The sequence below is a fragment of the Haliotis rubra genome, unplaced genomic scaffold, assembly GCF_003918875.1.
Source record: "Haliotis rubra isolate DU_JTF1 unplaced genomic scaffold, ASM391887v1 Scf138, whole genome shotgun sequence".
NCBI lineage: Eukaryota > Metazoa > Mollusca > Gastropoda > Lepetellida > Haliotidae > Haliotis > Haliotis rubra.
The window spans coordinates 47,079-71,196 of NW_025765314.1; the positions used below are offsets into that span (position 1 = coordinate 47,079).

At 41.4% G+C, this 24,118-nt stretch overlaps 1 protein-coding gene across 1 annotated transcript; it reads left to right on the forward strand.

Moving 5' to 3' along the window:
• Positions 1–899: 899 nt before the first annotated feature.
• LOC124268425 (ATP-dependent DNA helicase Q4-like) lies at positions 900–19,939 on the forward strand. The gene is made up of 6 exons (XM_046703389.1): positions 900–1,014; positions 2,001–2,131; positions 3,751–3,919; positions 17,584–17,770; positions 18,558–18,702; positions 19,156–19,939. Exons 1-6 carry the CDS (start codon positions 990–992, stop codon positions 19,396–19,398), a joined length of 900 nt encoding a protein of 299 aa, XP_046559345.1. The 5' UTR covers positions 900–989; the 3' UTR covers positions 19,399–19,939.
• The last annotated feature ends 4,179 nt before the right edge of the window (positions 19,940–24,118 follow it).

Here is a 24,118-nt window from a genome sequence, read left to right on the forward strand (position 1 = left end):
GATTGGTCTTCCGTGTTTTCCCACTGTCTGGCGTGCTGTTTCTGATGGCTGCATGAAGGGATTCTGTACATGCTGTCGTACAACATGGCAGTCTTGTCGTCTTGTGGTCACCCTTGGTCTGCCAGTACGGTGGCGATCATTTGTGGTGTTGGTGGCCCGGAAACGTTGCTGCAGCCTGTAGATGGTCAGAACGTTGACCTGGAAGTGACTGGCAATGGCTTGTGCAGTGTGGCCAGCTTCAAGTCTTCCTAGCGCCTGGTTCCTCTGAGCTGTCATAAGTCGCGGCATCCTGCTGACGTTGTAATGTGAATGTTTCAACCAGGTTTGGGGGTGCATTTTATAGGGCTGGTCCTTGTGAACAGCACGTGCAGCATGAGTTGCATGAAAAACATGGAGAACACAGTACCATCTCTGAGATCAGGTTGCGTTTTTGAGACCATTTCCTGGGTTCCATTCTGAGTTTGGGAAGGAATGTCTTTGCTCAGGTAAAGTTGGAGATGTTGTCAAAAATATACAATCAGAACATTAAATGAGTTTACAGTTATCTGTTCCTGCGAAGGAAAATTCCAAACTGATGTTTCTTTTGCTGCCTAGTATATATGACCTTAATCTGTGGATAGTGTAGAGCAGGATCAGTGTTAACTGCTGATATTATCACTTGTCTCTGTTGTGTTGCCATCATGCTTTGATTAATTGTGATGCATGAGTTGTTTGGTCACTTTATGCTCCTAGATGGCACAAATTAGTACATATGGACAGCTGGAGCTAAGCTTTGGTCTGTCTTTGAAGTGACCATAAGTGGCCTCAGAATACCTTAAATCTAGTAAAATGTGTTTCATATGGCTGCCATGTTTTGTACTTGATATTGATGTTTCTGTAATTGTTTTCTAATACAGATGGATGAGGATCTCAATCTAAAAGAAGATGTTGCTTTATCGTCGCGAGTATGTCCCGGTCACGAGAGGGCGCTGCCAATTGACAGAACCATCATGGACCTGGATATTCGAGAAGAAGGTTAGTCTCATTTGGTATTGCTTTCAGGTAATTACTTGGGCACAGGTGTCCCTTCGATGTAAGTTACAACAATCTGCAACAGAGTTATCTCCCCTTATTAATGTCAGGATCAGCTAGCAGTAAATCCCAGATTCTACTGGGCACAGGTGTCCCAGTGATGTAAGTCACAACAATCTGCAACAGAGCTATATCCCCTTATTCATGTCAAGATCAGCTAGCAGTAAATCCCAGATTCCACTGGGCACAGGTGTCCCAGTGATGTAGGTTACAGCAATCTGCAACAGAGCTATATCCCCTTATTCATGTCAGGATCAGCTACCACTGAATCCCAGATTCCACTGGATCAGGATCCTTGACTTATCAGCATTAACATTTTCTGGTCCTGGTACCACAAACTTGTCTGTGTTTGTTTAGGCTATTGAAGCAGACAATCACATCAAATTAAATCTCACAGTCCCTGAATCATATAGCCATATTATCTCCTTCCACACAGCCCTTACTGTAGCTGTAGCCCTAAATGAAGCAAACCTAGACTCTCCACAGGTTCAGGTTCTTGTTGCTATTAAATTTTATCAGTATTGGAGGGTAGTCCAGGTTGGAATAGGTACCCAGGGACGACTTAACAGATCGGCTGGTCAGCCGCCGTGACATGGTTGATTGTGTGTCATTGTGCCCGCCAACTACAGGAACACTGATCAGAACATCAATCAAACTGTGTCTGGGTCAGATTATTTAAAGGCTCTCTTCATATAACTGGAATATTGATGCATGAGACAATAAATAAGCCGTAATACTGAAACATCATTATCAATATTGATCCATGTTTTATGTGTTTTCTTAATCAATATTCTCAATAAATTGGAGTGATTTACCGGCATTTAACAAGAAGAAAATATTTATTTGAGATCTGATGTGAAGGCAGAAAAGTAATAAAGTTTGAAAAAAATAACATTCCACACTCTCACGAACCCAATCTTGCCCTGAAGGTATTGCCACCTTGCTGTGCTACATGGAGCTGGTGCCTGAGAACTGGCTGGAGAACCTGCAGCCGGTGTATGCCACCTGTAAGGTTCTGTGTTATGGAGGACCACCACAGCTACAGGCGGTGTCCAAGAAGGTGAGTATGAAGGTGGGCTGCTGCTGTGTCCAAGAAGATGAGTTTGTCTGTAGGCTGTGTTAAAAGAGGTGAAAACGGCTCCAGGTTGTGTCTGGCATGGTGAGTATATCTTCGACCTGTGTTAAAAGAGGTGAGTACAGCTGCTGTTTCCAAAATGGTAAGTACAGCTGCAGGCTGTGTCCAAGAAGGTGAGTCTATCTGTTGGCTCTGTTAAAAGAGGTGAGTATGGCTGCAGGCAGTGTCCAAAGAAGGTGAGTACAGCTTCTGTGTCCAAGAGGGTGAGTACAGCTTCTGTGTCAAAGAAGGTGAATATGGCTGCTGTGTAGAAAGAAGGTGAGTATGGCTGCTGTGTAGAAAGAAGGTGGGTATGGCTGCTGTGTAGAAAGAAGGTGAGTATGGCTGCTGTGTAGAAAGAAGGTGAGTATGGCTGCTGTGTAGAAAGAAGGTGAGTATGGAAGAAGTGAGGTGAGTATGGCTGCTGTGTAGAAAGAAGGTGAGTATGGCTGCTGTGTAGAAAGAAGGTGAGTATGGCTGCTGTGTAGAAAGAAGGTGAGTATGGCTGCTGTGTAGAAAGAAGGTGAGTATGGCTGCTGTGTAGAAAGAAGGTGAGTATGGCTGCTGTGTAGAAAGAAGGTGAGTATGGCTGCTGTGTAGAAAGAAGGTGAGTATGGCTGCTGTGTAGAAAGAAGGTGAGTATGGCTGCTGTGTAGAAAGAAGGTGAGTATGGCTGCTGTGTAGAAAGAAGGTGAGTATGGCTGCTGTGTAGAAAGAAGGTGAGTATGGCTGCTGTGTAGAAAGAAGGTGAGTATGGCTGCTGTGTAGAGGAAGGTGACTATGGCTGCTGTGTAGAAAGAAGGTGAGTATGGCTGCTGTGTAGAAAGAAGGTGAGTATGGCTGCTGCTGAAAGAAGGTGAGTATGGGAAGGTGAGTATGGCTGCTGTGTAGAAAGAAGGTGAGTATTGCTGCTGTGTAGAAAGAAGGTGAGTATGGCTGCTGTGTAGAAAGAAGGTGAGTATGGCTGCTGTGTAGAGGAAGGTGAGTATGGCTGCTGTGTAGAAAGAAGGTGAGTATGGCTGCTGTGTAGAAAGAAGGTGAGTATGGCTGCTGTGTAGAGGAAGGTGAGCATGGCTCCAGGCTGCATCCCTGAAGGTGGGTATTGTGCAAGCTGTGTTGAAGAAGGTGAGTATCATAGCTGCAGAAGCACACCTGAACAAGAAGGACCACACTAGCAACAGTTGCTCTTCATGAAAATTCAGTTGTGGTGCTACTGGTAGGACAAGACATACCATATTTTGACACCTGGCTAGCTATTCTCGAAACGTTCGTAGCCCTATGAACTTCTTAAGCCCATTCTCAACACATTGGCTACGATCAAAGTTAAGAATTCTTAGGGCTACGAACGTTTCGAGAATAAGGGCCCATGTGTCATCACTAATTTTCAGCATCAAGTCAAGTAATATTCTCTGCTATTTTGCCTTTTTAAGCCAACAGAAATTGATTCGCCAGATAATCAAGACATTATTCTTGTGGGTTGATGTTGTATATATTTATGATCCTGTTAGTGTTGAGATCCCATGGTGGAATGGTCTGTTACTAAGGCACAAAACTGTCTGTTTCAGTGTCCCCCAGTTGCGGTAGCTATTGCTAGACAGAAGATGGAGGGCAAGTCCTTCTCTAATGCCAACAGCGTCGAATTCCCCATTGTTGAGGTCAGTGACACCATGGGATGGGACTCAGGACCGGTCAAGAGAGAGGTCAAGCTGTTGCAGTGGAACTGGGCTGGACAAGGTGACACTTGGGGATTTAGTGGAAGTGTATGTTCAGTAGGGGAAAGTCAGATGAAGATGGTGGTGAATACTGATGACTGAGGGAGGGTCAGATGAAGATGGTGGTGAATGCTGATGACTAAGGGAGGGTCAGATGAAGATGGTAAATGAATGCTGATGACTGAAGGAGGGTCAGATGAAGATGGTGGTGAATGCTGATGACTGAGGGGAGGGTCAGATGAAGATGGAAATGAATGCTGATCACTGAGGAGAGCGTCAGATAAAGATGGCGGTGAATGCTGATGACTGAGGGAGGGTCAGATGAAGATGGTGGTGAATGCTGATGACTAAGGGAAGGGTCAGATGAAGATGGAAATGAATGCTGATGACTGAAGGAGGGTCAGATGAAGATGGTGGTGAATGCTGATGACTGAGGGAGGTCAGATGAAGATGGAAATGAATGCTGATCACTGATGAAGATCAGGTGGCGGTGAATGCTGATGACTGGGGAGGGTCAGATAAAGATGGCGGTGAATGCTGATGACTGAGGGAGGGTCAGATGAAGATGGTGGTGAATGCTGATGACTGAGGGAGGGTCAGATGAAGATGGCGGTGAATGCTGATGACTAAGGGGAGGGTCAGATGAAGATGGCGGTGAATGCTGATGACTGAGGGGAGCGTCAGATGAAGATGGCGGTGAATGCAGATGACTGAGGGGAGCGTCAGATGAAGATGGCGGTGAATGCTGATGACTAAGGGGAGGGTCAGATGAAGATGGTGGTGAATGCAGATGACTGAGGGGAGCGTCAGATGAAGATGGCGGTGAATGCTGATGACTAAGGGGAGGGTCAGATGAAGATGGCGGTGAATGCTGATGACTGAGGGGAGCGTCAGACGAAGATGGTGGTAAATGCAGATGACTGAGGGGAGGGTCAGATGAAGATGGTGGTAAATGCAGATGACTGAGGGAGGGTCAGATGAAGATGGTGGTGAATGCTCATGACTAAGGGGAGGGTCAGATGAAGATGGTGGTGAATGCTGATGACTGAGGGGAGCGTCAGATAAAGATTGCGGTGAATGCTGATGTTTAAGGGAGGTTCAGACGAAGATGGTGGTGAATGCAGATGACTGAGGTGACTGATATTGCTGGTATATTGCTAAAAGTGGTGTAAAACCATACTCACTCTCTCTCTGATATTGCTGGAATATTGCTGATAGTGGTGAAGAGTCATACTCACTTCACTAAAATAGGATCTTTTCCTGTGTTTGTGAAGATCTCATGTCGCCTTCATCAATGACCATAGGAGGGACCATGAGTTTCCTCTGAAGACACAATCTAAATGAAAGATGTGTGATTTCTCTGGGGAATCAGTTGTCAGCTTTCTAAAGGGATTAAACTCATGTTTTTAACCAACTCAATTTGAAAATTTCATTTTTTGCAAAATTGAAAAGCGAAAAAATACCCTCAGTAGTTTACCCGTTTTTTTGTAGATGCACAATACTCCACAGAATCGTACACAGAATCGTACACAGAATCCGAGGACAAATGCACTTTAAGTATGGAATGGATGTGCACTGAGCTAAAGCAAAAGAAGAAAACCATTTTTTATCTGTGTTTACATGGATATTTGTGAAATGATAAAACAGCAAGATCATGTAAACATAAAAGGTTCTGGTTGAAGTAACTTCCAAATAATGTAAATCTTGGAAATGCAAATTGACTGTGGTTAGTGTTAGTCATTCTGGACTGAAATCGCTCAAAGTGTAAAATGTATCACTATATATATCACTCTCTGGTATCATTCCATTAAAGTTATACACAATTTCAGACCATGAGAAAATCTTTTGTTAGAACAGTCACACTGGATATAAGTTCACTTGGACTATGAAAAGTTAAAATGGCCGACATGAAGAAAGTAGCTGGAGAGATTTACCTGCAAGATGTGTTTACCTGAACTCACAAACATGGGGTCCCTGGACACCTCCAATTATAAGTTTTAAGGGGCCTTGCTATATGAGGGGCTTGTGAAGTAACAGTAAAGAGAAGTGTACGTTTTGATAATTTCCTTAGAGCCTGGCATGAATCATTGATCATGTGGACTGATGGATGAACTGATGCTCTGCAAGAAACAACTAAACACTTAGTAAAGTCATGATGTGTTGTGGGTACAATGAATAATATTGTGCGTCTTTCTGGACACAGTGAATGTTTTTCTGCGTCTATTCTCTAGATTGGTGTGTAATGTACAAACATTTACGAGTTGCATGAAACCCTGTGGATACCTAATTGAAGCCATTCAGGATACACCCACAATGAATGGGTCAAATTTCCCAAACCAATCAATCCTGACGTCATGCTCAATCAAAACACAGCATGTTTGGGGCTTGGTGCTGTGGACTTCACTGCATCAATGGTCGTCATGGCCGAATTCATCACGTCATTTCTAGTATATAACTTGTCATTCATAAGGTTGTTTCTCGGTAACTAGCTTCTCATTCATAAATTGATGTAACACAGCTAATATCATCAGTTATTTAGAGATATTTATTTATTATCAAGATTTATAATTAAATTTAATAGAGTTTTGTAACTGTCTTGAGGACTTGATTTGTTCATATTAGTATGTTCTTCTGTTTCTGGATTGTTATTCGCTTCAGTTGAAATTCCAGTGACCAGCTGCTAACCTGCATGATATACCTGCAATATCTCTACACACATTCCATGATACAAATACCAAACTGGTTTTACTCATATTCAGAAATTTGTCTGTCAATTTATGCCTTTTAGCATGACATAAAAATATCCAATTATAACGTAAACATTACCACTGGATTATGGTAGCCTTATTCCTGTGGATACACAGAATACATACAGAAAATCAAAAGAAATTTTAACACTAAGTCATAGCTATTCCTAGTGGTATACCTAATCTACCCCTGAGTTATCTCCCTTGATCCTGACGTCACTGTATTGTTCTCCTAGAATCCTTCATAATTTTTCTGTATGGTCCACACACATGACGTGCAGAGAATCGAGTGAAATTTCATTTCAAATCAAGACTTCAATTCTCCATATATATGTCAGTTACAAATCGCATTCCATTTAATATTCAATCGCATTGCTGTTTTGCATTTATATTAGATATATTTCCAACGTATTTAGGATCTGAAGTTTTCCCGCCCTTTTGGATTGACAAGTATGGCGCAGAGCAAATGTTTGCAATGTCAGAAATTCATGGCAGATGTTGATCCCCACTCTCTGTGTGCTTCTTGTTATAAAGGCTTACCTTGCCCAATCTCGGATCGATGCTTATTGTGTCAGGAAATGTCTGAAGAAGATTGGTTGTTGATGGACAAATCTCGTTCCATAGTTAGGAAGCGTAAACATTCATCGTCATCAGAATGTTCTAAGTCAAAGAAAGTTCAGGGATCTCCGCCTTTATCTATTATATCTGAACTGAAGTCTCGTTCTAGATCTAAATCAAAATCCTCTCCCCAGTTGGATATAGCTGCGTTCTCAGAACTTTTGGCAGGATTTAAATCCGATATCCAGGCAGCCATGGATAAATCTGTACGGGATATGTAGATGAGGAATGATGAAAACTTTAATCACCTGTCAAAACATTTGGAGCATCCTGTTTTATCCGGCAAGATGGCAGATAGCCGCAGTGGCTTGGTTGTCGATGGCAAGAGCCGGGGGGCCAAAGTCACTTCCTACGGAACCCAGGGGTGCAATGACCGGGAAAGCCTGTTACCATGCCCAGGCGTACGTAGGAGGCCGGTCCCCTCAGGGGGAGAAGCCTAGGGCTTCAAGCGACGGGGATGGAGTCGGCCCAGCCAGCTCTGGATCCGGGGTGACCGTGGCTCAGGCTACTCACTCCGCGTCCTTTGTCCCCAGGGAGCCAGTCATCCGTGGCTGCTCCCTGTCACATACAGCCTGCTACCCTCTCCCTTGTGGAGACCGGGCTGCAAGTGTTTCATGGGTCTGACTTGGTCCAGACGGCATGTGATTCCCGCCCTGGCTTTAGCCAGGCCACTGGGTCGGCTGCTATGAATAACGGTGTATCAACCCAGCAGTCTGATTTGCACGGGCCTAGCGGTTCAGAGGACATGGCTATGGACCCGAAGGTTATTTTGACACAGACAATCCGCCCTTAATCCCGTTAGTGTCTGATGTGACGGACCAGGAGGATTCATCCGTTTATCCTTTTTCACAACCAGCGTTTTCCATGAAAGAAGGCTTGTTGACGGTACAACCTAGGACATGTCAGCACAGGATTTTATGCCGGGCTGGTCATTTAAAGAAAAGCTGGAACTTTTGCACGGACTTTATCCTTAAACTCTACCACTGCCGTCGGACGAGCAGGAGATAGATATTCCCGTGGAACTCGGATTATCAGGTTGTCTTCCCCCAGAATGGATGTCCAGGCTGTCATTACCACATTCATCATCACTTAAGAAAGTGTTGGAGAATTACAACTTAGGCCTCTCCAAGGCTACCAACTTGAATTCTTTGCCTAGGGTTGCTCATAAACCCATTTATTCCATTCATGATCGTGTTATCCCAGCCAATCAACCGAGTTTAGACAAGGACTTTACACAGTTACAGGATGCTAGAGGCTCTCGTGACTATGCATCGTTCTGTACTTTCAAAGATTGTAAGGAATTGATACGGCAGCCTGTTCGGCTTTGCATTGATACCCTATCTTATTCAAACTGGTTTTCTGCGGGAGTTAGTGCCTTGCTCCCACCGTGTTTCAGATTATCACGGAGTTAAGAAAGACACTTTGATTTCCATGACTGCTCAAGAGGTGGTGTGCGCATTCGTTTCTGGATGTAGTGTATCAGTCCTTAGCCGATGCGATGACGACTCAAGTGAATATATTGGGACGACTTACAGCTATTGAGCGGATACAGCGGCTAGATTCAGTGAGGAATTTACCGGATGTTTCAAGGAATTTTCTATTGCACCAGCCCTTGGAATCGGATAACAGCTTTAATGGACAATGTCAACAGGTTATTGAGGCTAGAGATGCCTTGATGTCGAGGAACTTGAATCAACATTTGGCGTCGGCTCTTTTATTCCAAAATAGAGGAAGGGCTGACACTAGATCTAGAAGGGGTTCCAGTGTTACGTCTCGTTCTGCTCCATCTTCAACAGACGTAGTCAGAATTTTCAGTGATCTGCCCTTGATCGTGCTCCGGATTCAAGAGCGCGTTCAACAAATGTGGCTTTTACTAGAGGCTCATCCTTATCTAGAGGTAGAGGTAGGGGAGGTAGATCTTTTCGTGGATCAAGATCAACTTCCAAGAAATATTGACTCAAGTCTCACTGTTCAGCGTTCTCTTCCTTACGAATCGGAAACGTTCCACGAAATGATATTGGATTTGGACTTTGTATGTCCGGTGACACAATCTCCAGTAGGGGGCAGATTGGCCCAATACTTAGACAATTGGAAACTAATAACATCAGACAAGTGGGTCCTGTCTGTCGTGAGTAGGGGGTTTATTCTTCCTTGGCACAAGCAGCCTCCAGTGACTTGTTTTCCAGAGGGTCGTCGGTTTTGTTTTTAAGGTCAGCGTTTAGCGGGGGCAAACTTAGCAATAAATCAGCTACTGGAGAAACGGGCAATCATAGAACTTCCTCCAGGGGATCAGACATGCAGGTTTTATTCACCGGTATTCCTAGTCCCCAAGAAAGATTCTGACGAAATGCGCATGATAATAGACTTGAAAGTGTTGAACAAGCTATTTTTGAGGAAACCGCCAAAGTTCAGGATGGAATCAATTGCAAACCTACGCACCTTGATTTGTCAGGATTCCAAGTTTATAAGCATAGATCTAAAGGATGTGTATCTTCATATCCCTATTCATCCAAGATCTCGCATATACCTAAGATTTGCGGTGAAAGGCCGCAGGTTTCAGTTCAGGGTGCTGCCGTTCAGAATATCTCTAGCGCCGTGGTTGTTCACAAAAATAATCTCCCCGATTCTGGCTTTTCTTCATCAACGAAAGATTGCGATACACGGTTATCTGTATGATTTCTTGGCAAGGAATGTGGTGACAGCGGTTCTCATGAAGCAAACCATCTTTATAATCCACGTGTTTACGCATCTGGGTCTAAAAGTTCATCCTACCAAGTCAGAACTGGTCCCTTCCACGAGAATCAAGTTTCTCGTGTATGTTGACCTAGCATCTACATCTTCAGGAAGGATGACGCAGTGAGAGATGGTGCCTGGGACTGTCTGAGTGACCACTCGGAAGGATGATGGATGGATACTAGTAAAGGGACAGCATGTAGCAAGACAAGTTGACATGGTAAGAGAATTTACATTTAGATGTATCACATAACCGAGCACAATATGGACAGAGTTCTAACTTCTGAGCTATGGTTGATGGCTTCAGGTTAGAATATGATTTACATGCTCAAGGTGGTTACCTTAAGGTTTGAGTTGAGCACATTTATAGTCTAATGACAGTTAACCGGAAGTGACGTCATAGAACTTGAAGTGACGTCAAAGGACTGGAAGTGACATCATAGGACCGGAAGTGACGTCATCTAGGTTAGTTAGTATTACATCATAGAGATTGTCTCTAGGGTCCGGAAGTGAGGTCATTAGACCGGAAGTGATGTCATCAAACAGGAAGTGACGTCATAATTACCAGGAAGTGACGTCATAAGTTTAAGGAATATTAGGTTTAATGACACAATTCGGGACTCGAATAGAATCATGATATATTCATAGGAATCTATCTTAATCCGGATTTATGGTGTCAGGAATTATATAATTCCTACTATTACGGATTAGGATAATCATCATATCTATTATATCAACCATAACTATAGGAAGTTAGAAGACTCACCATCTCTGGGAATGTATTCCCCCACTGCTACTGACCAAACTGGAGATAAATTATTTATCTCTGACTAAGTCATAGTTATTCTTAGGAGGTTGAGTAATCAACTCTCAGTTAGTGGTATAGAGGGTAGTATCTTCCAAGGGTAACCCTCCTTCCTTACTTGGGATTCAGGCTACCATAATCCAGAGGGAATGTTTATGTTATAATTAGGAACAATTACATGTATTGTTAGTAAACTTACCTCTGGATTATGGGGAGTAGTTCCCACCCTGTGTCTTCCCCACGAATTTATCCTTAGAAGATGTCATAGATGTGTTTTTTTAGAAATATTATGAAGGGTTCTAGGAGAACAATACAGTGACATCAGGATCAAGGGAGATAACTCAGGGGTAGATTAGGTATACCACTAGGAATAGCTATGACTTAGTGTTAAAATTTCTTTTGAGTTTCTGTATGTAATCTGTGAATCCACAGGAATAAGGCTACCATAATCCAGAGGTAAGTTTACTAACAATTACTAACAATACATGTAATTGTTCCTGTTTAGTATATTAATTCATGCTCTCTCCGTAAATTCAGTTTGTCAATTCCTCTTTGTTAAAATATACATATATCTGCAGCTCACGTACACTTCATTTTCCGTTTGCACTTCTTCTGACCATTTAGACTAAACATTAAAAATGGAAAAATGTTGTTGTCTGCAATTTGTTGATATTTTAATTCTGTTTCTTGCTTATTGTACTTGTCTGAGTTCACTTGCCAAGTATTTACAACCCTATATATTATAAAGGGATAATTCTGGCTGAAGATTGGTTGACTTTGAAGGTCAAGGTGACCACAAGTTATCTATAGATTCAGTATGCTACTGATTCACAGTTTTGTCGGTTTTATATCAAACATCAATAGAAGCAACAAGTACTATATCATGGTCTCTACTGAGTCTGCTGTAGGATTTGTGCTATATCATAAGCATGTGTTTATGAATCACCATGACAACAATCCCAGCTGGTGGCACAGGTACAATACAAGTGTTCATCTGATAAAACATGGAAACATATGGAACAAATCAGAATAGGGAATTACATCTGACATCATTGTGGTCTAATTTAGAAATGTCGTCATATCCTCTTTAGCTACTTAAAACATTTTGAAAACTTTGAGACATTGAATGATGTAACCTTTAACATTCGAGCCAGAGTTATGTGATACCTAAAAGTCTTTGTAGAAGAGCATGCATGACCTCTGATGTCTGATATTGACATCAAACACTGAAATATGGTTTGACTTTAATGGAAAGTTGAAGTTCTCTGTCCTGTGTCAAATAATATTGTATTATATGTCCGTCAAAATAAATGCAAGGAAAAAAGTTTAACAGACAGACAAAACATTCCTTCCCTCTACTTTTTTCTTCTTTAAACCAATTATATATACTACTCAAAACAAAACATTTACCATACACAACACCACCATTGGTGATTTTATTTTTCTGATGGGATCGGAAGTATGCAAAAAGGTAGATAAGTAAATTTAACAAATGTCAAACATCAGTCACAAGCCTCTGTTATTATGCAGGCTGTTGGTATTATTACAGTGACGCGGAATCCGAGGGATTGATTCGATTTTATCATGGTGAAGGTGCACAATTACGTTTTTTTGTATTTCTTAAATAAAGACATAACATTAATATGTCTGACCCATGTTTCTTGTGTGAAGGGGCAATGCCAATAGGATTTGACTGCAGTGTTGCATTTCAGATATATTTGGATGGAGAAAACGTATTACACTGTGGACATGAATAGATGATCTATTAATATGGTTGTTCTGATATTGATAGTTAACGTTAAGAATGTGATGAAAAGGCTGTGATATGCTGCCTTTCATCACAGATTTATGTGTGTTATGCTTGACTATGTTTTCATATTCTAGTTACTTCATACATGGTATTCTACCCATGAAGATCTGGGTTAGAAGTGATCTTCAGTAACCCATGTTTGTCGTAAGAGGTGACTAACAGGATTGGGTGGTCAGACTCGCTTACTTGGTTGACACATGTCATCGGTTCCCAATTGCGCAGATTGATGCTTGTGCTGTTGATCACTGGATTGTCTGGTTCAGACTCGATTATTTACAGACCGCCACCATATAGCTGGAATATTGCTGAATGCGGTGTAAAACTAAACTCACTCACTCATACATGGTATTCAATGTATACTGAACATAAAAAGAAACCTAACACTTGGAGAAATGAATTATATTGAAAATGGGTAGTAGAAGGTGCCATAATGGTCAGGTCTAACCTGACACATCCACACATTTCAAAAGTGGTAAAACAGGCTTGGTGCGTGCAGCATGTTCTTTTGTGAACATGAACATTCAGGCTGCCCAGTCTACTGTAGCTGTTGCATTTGCCATGAGGTGCAGCTGCCATTCACAACCTGAGGACATATGGGCATATAACAGGCAAGGCATCTGACCGCCTCAGCTTAGGACGGACACGTGACATCACAATCAAATTCGTCTGTGTCATTTGCATAATCATATTATGACTGCAACGTCAACCAGTAACACAGTTTAGGGGTCCCATCGAACACATATGGGATGCTCTTGGAGGAAGTGTTCATGCCTTGAGACATCCACTCCAGTGGCCCCATGTTGGTACAGCAGTGGCACAGGTTGCCTCATGCTGTGTTCGTGGGTGTTAGGCAGTCAATGAGACAACTTGGCCTTGCTGCTGTGAATGTGAAGAGGGGGTAGGGTATATAAGGGGTAGGGTATATAAGGGGTAGGGTATATAAGGGGCATAGGGTATATAAGGGGTAGGGTATATAAGCGGCATATGCGGTACTGAACAAGCTCCAGTACAGATGGCTTGTACCGGTGAAATCAAAAAGTGGCCCTATCATGCTCCTGTTGACTGTGGAGGGTGCACCAAGCGCACCTTAATGCCTAATCATATTTTACTGCAGACTCATTACGTCCTTAAACCAGGTTTATCATTTATCCACTAGCAACACACTTTATTCTATATGGGAATGTTTGTGACATAAAGTAACACATCAGAAGTTTCTTTTTTCTGTTTAGTATATAAACAAATTGTGATAATAAAAGGTGTTCAAAAATAGCTCAGTATATCCTCCATTAACAGTGGCTCCATCATAAACAAGTTAAGTGTTCACATGAATAGATCGGTACAAACCTTTGTGGGTACGTGGACACAATAAATTTATGTTAGATTATGTCTAGTATTGAGGCATGAATGGGATGATATAAAAATAAATACGTTATGGCGCAGTAGGTCTATTTGAGCACTATACAAGTTGCTTGTGTAAGAAAAGCAAGATTTATGTATGTGAACTTCTTTATTGTGAATAATACATTTCGGAGCAAGCATACACGAATTGCATGAATCGTTTCTTGTAAAAATGTAATCAAATTACTAAATAGGATGTCCTTGAACAACTTTATTGCCAGGCTTTGCCCACTTTAAGTAACCTGCATACTGATAATGAAAATTGTTGAATTCAAATCATGGTATTCTGGCATTTGTGATGAAGTTTACATACAAGTGCACCACCTTCTGCCTATCCTTCCTTCTAATTGACCTTAGGGGCAGTGGGGTAGCCTAGTGGTTAAAGCGTTGGCTCGTCAAACCGAAGACCCGGGTTCGAATCCTAACATGGGTACAATGTGTGAAGCCCATTCCCAGATAGCATTCAGACGTTGGCCCAATGTTGGCAATGGTTTTGCCAACATTGCCAACGTTGGGCCAACGTCTGAATGCTATCTGGGTTTCTGGTGTCCCCCGCCGTGATGTTGCTGGAATATTGCTAAAAGCAGCGTAAAACCAAACTCAGTCAGTTAGTCAGTCTAGTTGACCTGCAGTAGTTATCTCCAGTTTGACAAGGTGGGACTTGAGGAACTGATGTGGGGGTATTGAGTAAAAGCAAAATAAGGCTTGTTTGTTGCCGTGGAACTGAAGCTTTGCTTCTATGATAAGTTTCAGGGTTGTTTGGAACTGGTGACAGGAAATCTGTAACCAACATTTCCTGTCAGAAGCATGTCAAACTCTAACAGAGGGATGTTAGAACTGTGAGAGCAGTTAGAACTGCCAGAACTTATACAGCTGCAAGAAAATGTTGTCCTTTGTCAGTGGCAACTGATCCAGGCATCAGTCTAACATGGTGGCACTACATCAAGGATAAATCAAAATGCTGCACATATGTAGATAATATTTGGTTCGTTTGTTTAATTGTTTGTTTGTTGTTTAACGCTGCACCCAGCAATATTCCAAGAATCGAGTCTGGACAAGACAGTCCAGTAATCAAAAGCATGAACATTGATCTACGCAACTGAGATACGATGACATGTGACAACCAATGTACATAATAAGTAGTATGGATGGATATGATGATATTAAAAACAAATCTAATAAGATCTAATACTGAATGATGTTTTCCAATTGTTTATTACAAAGACTGTTTCGAAGTTTTTCAGATGAACATTTGACTTGCCTTTGCAGGTGTTTGCAATGGCCACCACTGATAAGTCAGCTTCACTCACCATTAGCTGAACACCTGGTGTCATCAATGTTTGATAGTGACTCATAAATACTTGCTGATGATAAAGAAGGAAATAGAAAATGGTTTCTACTCTTACCAAAATAATATTACGAGAATACATGTTTTCCTTTTTGATATATAGAGCTGACATGATATAACTGAAATATTTTTCAAAATGGCCATTAAAGACAACTTACTTATCACAGTACAAATAGTCGTATTAGAGTGCCAGTAGGATGGATAGCATTGTAATGACAGTGTTAACACAAGGCTATTAACTAATTGGGGACAGATGAAAGTACCTTGTGATGATGGTAATCTTGAGAAAACAGTGATAGGTAATGTTTACTCAAATGCACTGGCTTTAGTCGTATAATAAGAACATGCTTAAAGATCATGAAAGATTCATTTCATCTAGATTCAGAAAATGTAAAAGGTGACATCAACTGCAATGAAAGCAAACATTCCAAATCATAGCTGTGATCACTTTGTCAGTTACAGCTTATTGCTGCTTATTGTGTTCTGTGTTGACCTGGCATTCGTTGAGATTGACTGAGGTAAAGATCCATGAAGATTGGGGTCAGGATTGAATTGTGTCCAGCAACCTGTGGTTTTTAAAAGATTTAGCTCACATGCTTGAGTGTCAGGGTGGCTGGCTTTGTTGATGCGATGCCATTGTATCCCACATACATTGATTAATACTCTGATCCATATATACGTGGAATATTGAATATTGATGAATGGAATCCATATATACGTATTGGAATATTGAATATGGGATCCATATATACCTGGAATATTGAATATTGATGAATGGGATCCATATATACCTGGAATATTGAATATTGATGAAATGGATCCATATATACCTGGAATATTGATGAATGGGATCCATATATACCTGGAATATTGAATATTGATGAATGGGATCCATATATACCTGGAATATTGAATATTGATGAATGGGATCCATATATACCTGGAATATTGATGAATGGGATCCATATATACCTGGAATATTGATGAATGGGATCCATATATACCTGGAATATTGAATATTGATGAATGGGATCCATATATACCTGGAATATTGAATATTGATGAATGGGGTATTCAGCATCAAAGACATTAAGAGTGAAATTAGACCAAAACTTTATTTCATCATGGGACACTTTAAGGGAACACATGCCAATACATACTTGTAAAAAAATCCCTTGGGAAAAATACATTTATCTTCCAGCTAATAAGAACAATATGGCACTTTATGCCACAGTAAGAAGCTAATCTCTTTCATCCACAGCACTCGATGTCTCTAGTACACCGTCATGTCTCTTTGTGATAAACTCATATCATGCCATACCTTCATTTTAGACACTTGAATTAAACTTGTTTTCAGCAAATAAGTTGCTTCAGTTCCTGCCTTTTAACATTATACTGAACAAAAATTGTTAGGATTTTGATCCTGAACTTAAGGACATTGTTCTTGTAGTGAAGACTGACTGCACAGTTTCATAAAGATATCCGTAAAATATCCATGGTCGCTTTTTTTTATGGTTTGGTATAGATTTGTTGAAATTCGCTGATATGTCTGTTTAGTTCAGTGAACCACAAATGGCAGCTGAGTGGTGTTCTCATCACTGTTTTTTTCAAGTGATCGATTTAACTTGTTTTCCATGGGTTGGATCCTGTGTTTCATTTCTTTGATATTAAGACTAAGCTTCTCAGCGTTCAAAGGACGAAGTCATTTTGTAATACAGCTGGTTATACAAAGTGTGTGTTTTTTTGTGTGGATTTGATGATTGAGTTTTAATGAAAAAAATATGGTGTTGGAGGAGAGAGTAAAAAGGATGGAAATAAAATGTTCTTCTTCTTTTTCTGAAATCATTACCTGCAGAATACAGGTTGGTGGAGAAAAAGACATACCCACTATGATTGTATTTATATGTGTTTTCTATTTTAAGACCTGTTATATTAATTGATTTTGAGGTTGTCATATTTCAATAATTATAATGGGTGGCCTAGTTGGCTTAGCTAGGTGTTGCAGGTCTCTGTGCAGAGTTGTGTCCCTTAGGCATGTCAGGATACACTGATTCTGGGTTTGAATCCCAGATGCCTCCTGATAATGACCTTTGTGGATGAGCATCTAACTTTACTTCTGGCTTTCTTCCTACATGAATCTGACATGTCTTGGCATCATAGGAATAATATTCAAATCTGCATTATGCTCATTACACTCACAAGTAAAGATTTTTTTCCATGTTCACAGGGTCTCAGATAACATCTAAGTCTGGCGTGCTGGTGGAGTTCTCAGAGCTGGCGTTCCACTTGCGTTCCCCTGGTGATCTGAATCAGGAGGAAATGGATAATATTGTGGACTTTTTACACAAGAGAGTTACACGTCAAGAAGGGACAGAACTCTACCAGCTCGATCTACTCTACAACTCACTAAAAAGGTAACACCATTTGAAACAAATACAATGTGGAGTTGAATGGAAAACTTTCATGGTACTTATTAAAAAATAGAGCATAACTGACCTGTAAACTAACATTTCTATCCAACATATTTAGAAAGGAGGAAGTAAGATAACAGTCCTTTTTGGTCCAAACGTCAAATTGTTTAGTTACTCATAACTCCTGTCACTACCAATGTTCATATGTTTTGGAGGGCACGCTTATTTGCTGTGCAGAGTTACATCCCTTGATGGTGGGTTCGAATCAAGGTCTGGCCCCAATTATGTTTCTCAGTTTCTTAAGTTTCACGAAAGTGGTTTATATGGAGCACCTGCATCTTTTTGAGCTTTCCTAATACATCAAGCTGACATGCTGGTGAACAGAAATATTCTTCAGTGTGGCGTTCAAAGTCACACACACTCACTCACTCACTCACATGCCTTGCTGCTAAATAACTGAAACTGACTTGTGTGCTTGTGTGTCATTGTGCCTGTTGCTTGGATTCTGACCCAAAGGATTGTCTGGATCAGATTCTGTTATTTCCAAAGGCTGTGGGGCCGGTGGGGTAGCCTAATGGTTAAAACGTTGGCTCGTCACCAAGACCCGGTTCGAATCACAAACAATGTGAGCCCATTTCTGGTGTCCCCCACTGATGTTGTTGCTGGAATATTGCTAAAAGCTGCGTAAAAACCAAACTCAGTCAGTCAGTCAGTCCAAAGGCTGTGATATAATTAAACTATTACCAAGGGTGGAGTCAAAGAGCATCAACTTACTTCCTCTCTTGTACAGCTGTGCGCACAAGAGCTACTGGATGTGTGCGGATGAGGCCAATATGAACAAGAGTGACAAGCTCAGACAGTTGATGGAGAACTTCTTCGAGGATAAGAAGTCAGCACTGGAGAGGATGGACGAAGAGGAATCCGAGTCTGACCAGGTAGGTCACAGGTTCAAGGTAAGATGTCTGAGTAGATAGGTCACAGGTTCACGGTCTGACTAGGTAGCTTACACATCTTGAGGTCTTGACTGGGTAGGTCACAGATAGAAAGTCAAAAGTTTGACAGGGTAGGTCACAGGTTCAAGGTCCAAACTTTGACCTGGAATGTCACAGACTGGAGGTCAGAAGTCTGACTGGGTCAGCTTACACATGTATGTCAAGTGTGTATCTGGAGTAAGATGTGCTTGAAAAGAGTACCAGTTGGCTTCCTTTAATAAGGAAAAATGATGATGATGATAAGATGATGATGATTGTGATGATGATGATGATGATGGAATGGAAATTGATTCCAGTTCCATGTTTCATTTCTTTAAGATTCAATGTATTTGATATCAGAAGGCTCTCAGTGAGATGCTCTTTACACATTGTTGATATGTTCCTTTGTCTCTTCAGATCCCGTCAGCCCGAGACCTAGATCAGGTGATCATAGATGTCCGACAATTCATCACCTTGTATGGACAGGAGCACAGCCTCACAGGCAGATCTATAGCGCGTGTGTTTCATGGTATTGGCAGCCCATGCTTTCCAATTGCTACCTGGTGCCGTGTAAGAAGGTTCTGGCGGAGTCATCTGCATGTCAACTTCAATGTGTGTCTGAAAGCAGCAACCAGGGAACTTGTCAGGTTCAGATCATAACTGTTGTATATTCAGGAGGAGTGATCTTTGTGTCAACTGCAGCATGTCCTGAAGCAGGGACCTGGGAACTTGTCACGTTCAGATCATAACTGTTGGATGTTAAGGAGAAGTGATCTTTGTGTCAACTGCAGCATGTCCTGAAGCAGCAACCAGGGAACTTGTCAGGTTCAGATCATAACTGTTGGATGTTCAGGAGGAGTGATCTTTGTGTCAACTGCAGCATGTCCTGAAGCAGGGACCAGGGAACTTGTCACGTTCAGATCATAACTGTTGGACGTTCAGGAGGAGTGATCTTTGTGTCAACTGCAGCATGTCCTGAAGCAGGGACCAGGGAACTTGTCATGTTCAGATCATAACTGTTGGACGTTCAGGAGGAGTGATCTTTGTGTCAACTGCAGCATGTCCTGAAGCAGGGACCAGGGAACTTGTCATGTTCAGATCATAACTGTTGGACGTTCAGGAGAAGTGATCTTTGTGTCAACTGCAGCATGTCCTGAAGCAGGGACCTGGGAACTTGTCACGTTCAGATCATAACTGTTGGATGTTAAGGAGGAGTGATCTTTGTGTCAACTGCAGCATGTCCTGAAGCAGGGACCAGGAACTTGTCATGTTCAGACCATAACTGTTGGATGTCAACTGTTGGATGTTCTGGAGAAGTGATCTTTGTGTCAACTGCATGTCCTGAAGCAGGGACCAGGGAACTTGTCACGTTCAGATCATAACTGTTGGATGTTCTGGAGAAGATCTTTGTGTCAACTGCAGCATGTCCTGGCATGTTGTGAAGCAGGAGGAGTGATCTTTGTGTCAACTGCAGCATGTCCTGAAGCAGGGACCAGGGAACTTGTCACGTTCAGATCATAACTGTTGGATGTTCTGGAGGAGTGATCTTTGTGTCAACTGCAGCATGTCCTGAAGCAGGGACCAGGGAACTTGTCACGTTCAGATCATAACTGTTGGATGTTCTGGAGAAGTGATCTTTGTGTCAACTGCAGCATGTCCTGAAGCAGGGACCAGGGAACTTGTCACGTTCAGATCATAACTGTTGGATGTTAAGGAGGAGTGATCTTTGTGTCAACTGCAGCATGTCCTGAAGCAGGGGCCAGGGAACTTGTCACGTTCAGATCATAACTGTTGGATGTTCTGGAGAAGTGATCTTTGTGTCAACTGCAGCATGTCCTGAAGCAGCAACCAAGGAACTTGTCATGTTCAGATCATAACTGTTGGACGTTCAGGAGGAGTGATCTTTGTGTCAACTGCAGCATGTCCTGAAGCAGCAACCAGGGAACTTGTCAGGTTCAGATATTAACTGTTGGACGTTCAGGAGGAGTGATCTTTGTGTCAACTGCAGCATGTCCTGAAGCAGGGACCAGGGAACTTGTCATGTTCAGATCATAACTGTTGGACGTTCAGGAGAAGTGATCTTTGTGTCAACTGCAGCATGTCCTGAAGCAGGGACCAGGGAACTTGTCACGTTCAGATCATAACTGTTGGATGTTCTGGAGGAGTGATCTTTGTGTCAACTGCAGCATGTCCTGAAGCAGGGACCAGGGAACTTGTCACGTTCAGATCATAACTGTTGGATGTTAAGGAGGAGTGATCTTTGTGTCAACTGCAGCATGTCCTGAAGCAGGGACCAGGGAACTTGTCACGCTCAGATCATAACTGTTGGATGTTAGGAGTGATCTTTGTGTCAACTGCAGCATGTCCTGAAGCAGGGACCAGGGAACATGCCAGATTGAGACAATGACTGTAAGATGATATGTCTCAGGGAACTTGTGATCGTGACTTTATGTCAACAGTAGATGTTCTGTTGGAGTTATCTATATCAATTTCAAGATGTCTTAAATAATCCATGGACATGTTAAGATTAGATATACACTGCAAGTGTCAGTTTGTGTTGACTATTAGACACTGAGCAGACACTGATGCAATGGTATGGTTGAGCTTGAATTTTCTACTCACTTTCACTAAATGTCATACAATAATTTTCTGTTGCAAATTGACATTTTCCATTTTGTCATAATTGGTTGAAACGTGAGAGACATTACTTAGTGTCATAATATATGCCCATAATCAATTTTCTTTTAGAGAACTATGAATATATATAGTTTGTAGATAGCTCTTTGATCTTTTCTTCAAACAATAATTTCAGACAACAAGGAATCTAAATATATTATAGATAGAGAACTAACCTTATAGATATCTGCTACATCCCAAATCTAGGATTACATCGTGTCAAGCTACATCCTCTGATTAGTGTGATATCTTTTCTTCAAAAGGTCAGACTATTTGTACTGAATATATTTTAAAATATTTTAGTCACTGAGATAAATTTTGGTTCTGTAATAACCTGCTGGTATCTGTAAAAACTCAATGTACAAAATCACCCAAAAAATACTTTTAAACTTTCCATGTTTCACTGTTATATATTTTAGTGGATATTGCCATTGTTCTTCTTGTGGTTTACAGTCCACAAACAGACATTAACACTTACATAAACAGACTTAACATCTGAGGATTTGGGCTTCACTTGATGCCCAGCACTGAAATGTGGTGTTCCTGATCAGTCACAGATAATGGTGCCCACTAGTATGAATCAGTGAGTTGGGTTTTACACCATTTGGAACAGATTACATCAGAACATGTCAGATTGACGTGGAAAGAAGCCATTATGTTCAAGTTTATGTCCCACTTTGAGACCTTCAAACAATGATATGATGCTGGAAGGCTCAGAAATATAATCCGAGTGTAGTTCGGAATCAAACCCAAGATCATAGGTTCTTTGTAGTCAAAATGGAGTGGCTCAAAGGGAGATGCAAATCGCAGTGCCTCTGATGACTAGGGCACCTTCTCCAACTGTATCTTGTTCCTGACCCTGACTCCCAGCTTGGTTATCTAGACTCCAGCCAGCGGTGAATGCTGCAGGCCAAATTATCAGAAATGGTTCCATTTTTGTTTTGTTTTTTAAAGTGCATCACTTTTTTCTGAATATGTGGACTCACCTTAATTGCATCACCTGTCTGTAAGTATGTGCACTCACCTTTTAAAAATATCTCTAACAGCACTTGGGAATACACACTGATCTCCTGACCTGGTTAATAGTGTCATGCCCTTTTAGCATATCTCTTTGTGGTGTGAGTCTGTTGGTTTTTGAGTATGGTTTAATGACACTTTTAGCATTATTCCAGCAATATCACAGTGGGGACACAAGAAATGGGCTTCTCACATTGTACCCATTTTGGGAATCTAAGCTGGGTCTTCAGGGTGACGAACGAACACTTTAACCACTTGGGTACCTGCTACCCCACTGCCCCAAGGACAATATAAGGTGCCAGGACTGCTTGAGGGTGAGTGAGTCAACATTGATCATAGAATCACAGAAATTCTTTTGGACAAGTGGAATTAATTGCATGTAGAAAGAATCAAGTTCTATTCTTTGAAAAAATAATGATTTTTCAACTTCTGTGTCCATGGATGCAAGTTCTATGTGCAAAGGCAGGAGTAGTTATCCACATGGGCACTCATATAGTCCAGTCCTTGCTGATCTTTAGCCATGTATACACACAGAAGAAAGTATTGCAAAACCAATGATATTTTAACGACACATATCCATTTATATTCATATAATTACGTTTGTTTCTATAAAAAATATATAATTAGTTTGACACTTCGGGTGCACCATACACTGATTTTTTATATGGACATACTGCGATAAAATACTGCTTCACGTGCAATACATGTCATTGAGGGAAATTGGAAGAGATGTTGATTGTCATCCAACAACTATCAGCTGATTGGCCAGAAAACATAAGCAAACTAATGCCGTTGAGGATCGTCAGCTTTCAGGTGGACTAGGAGGGGCAACTCTGTGGGAGAAACAGCTCTTCTCAGAATCTGACGATCTGATCAGGGACGATGCGTACACATCGGACTTTATGTTTTAATTGGCAAAACCAGAACGATGGTACACATCGAATTTATGTTTTTAGATGTTTGTCTTAGATGTTCGGTAATTGAAATTGGTCCAAGTCGTTCTGTAGTAGTCAAACTGCCATTTCCTCTCCACTGATTTACTCAAGTGAAATAGAAATACAAAAGACAAGTGAAACTTGGTCAAAACATATGTTCCAGAGAGACAAGACGACATGAGTGCTGCCTTCAACTGTCCCACGTCCAACTGTAATCTGGCAGCAACCGCTTCCAAATGAAATTACATTTTCATTTGACTCAGTGACCAAAATGATATCTGATGCTGTTCCTTATTTTGACATTACATGAACCATATGTTCTCTACCCATACAGATCCGGGTTACAGTTGGTGTTTAGCAACCTAAACATAAAATACTCAATGAAACGCTGATCATAATCAAAACATCATACCCACTCTGTGAGTTTTTGCAGAATTTTTGTCCCAAAAATAAAAAAAGTTGTTTAACAAACTATCATTAAAATATTGACACAGTTCACTGTTTGTTACGAGGAGGAGTGCAGAGAAAGGACAGCCAGGTGTTCGAGAAGCACCTTTACAGAAAGTTATTTATTCATTAACCTGTGCTGTGCCGTCTCCATCCGTTCTCGAACACCTGGCTGTCCCTTTCTCTGCACTCCTCCCTCGTAACAAAGACTATAGGCTTGTTGTATAAGGGGGTTAATGCCATCGGGTGGTCAGACTCGCTAACCTTTTTGACACATGTCATCGTGTCTCAACTGCGTAGATCGA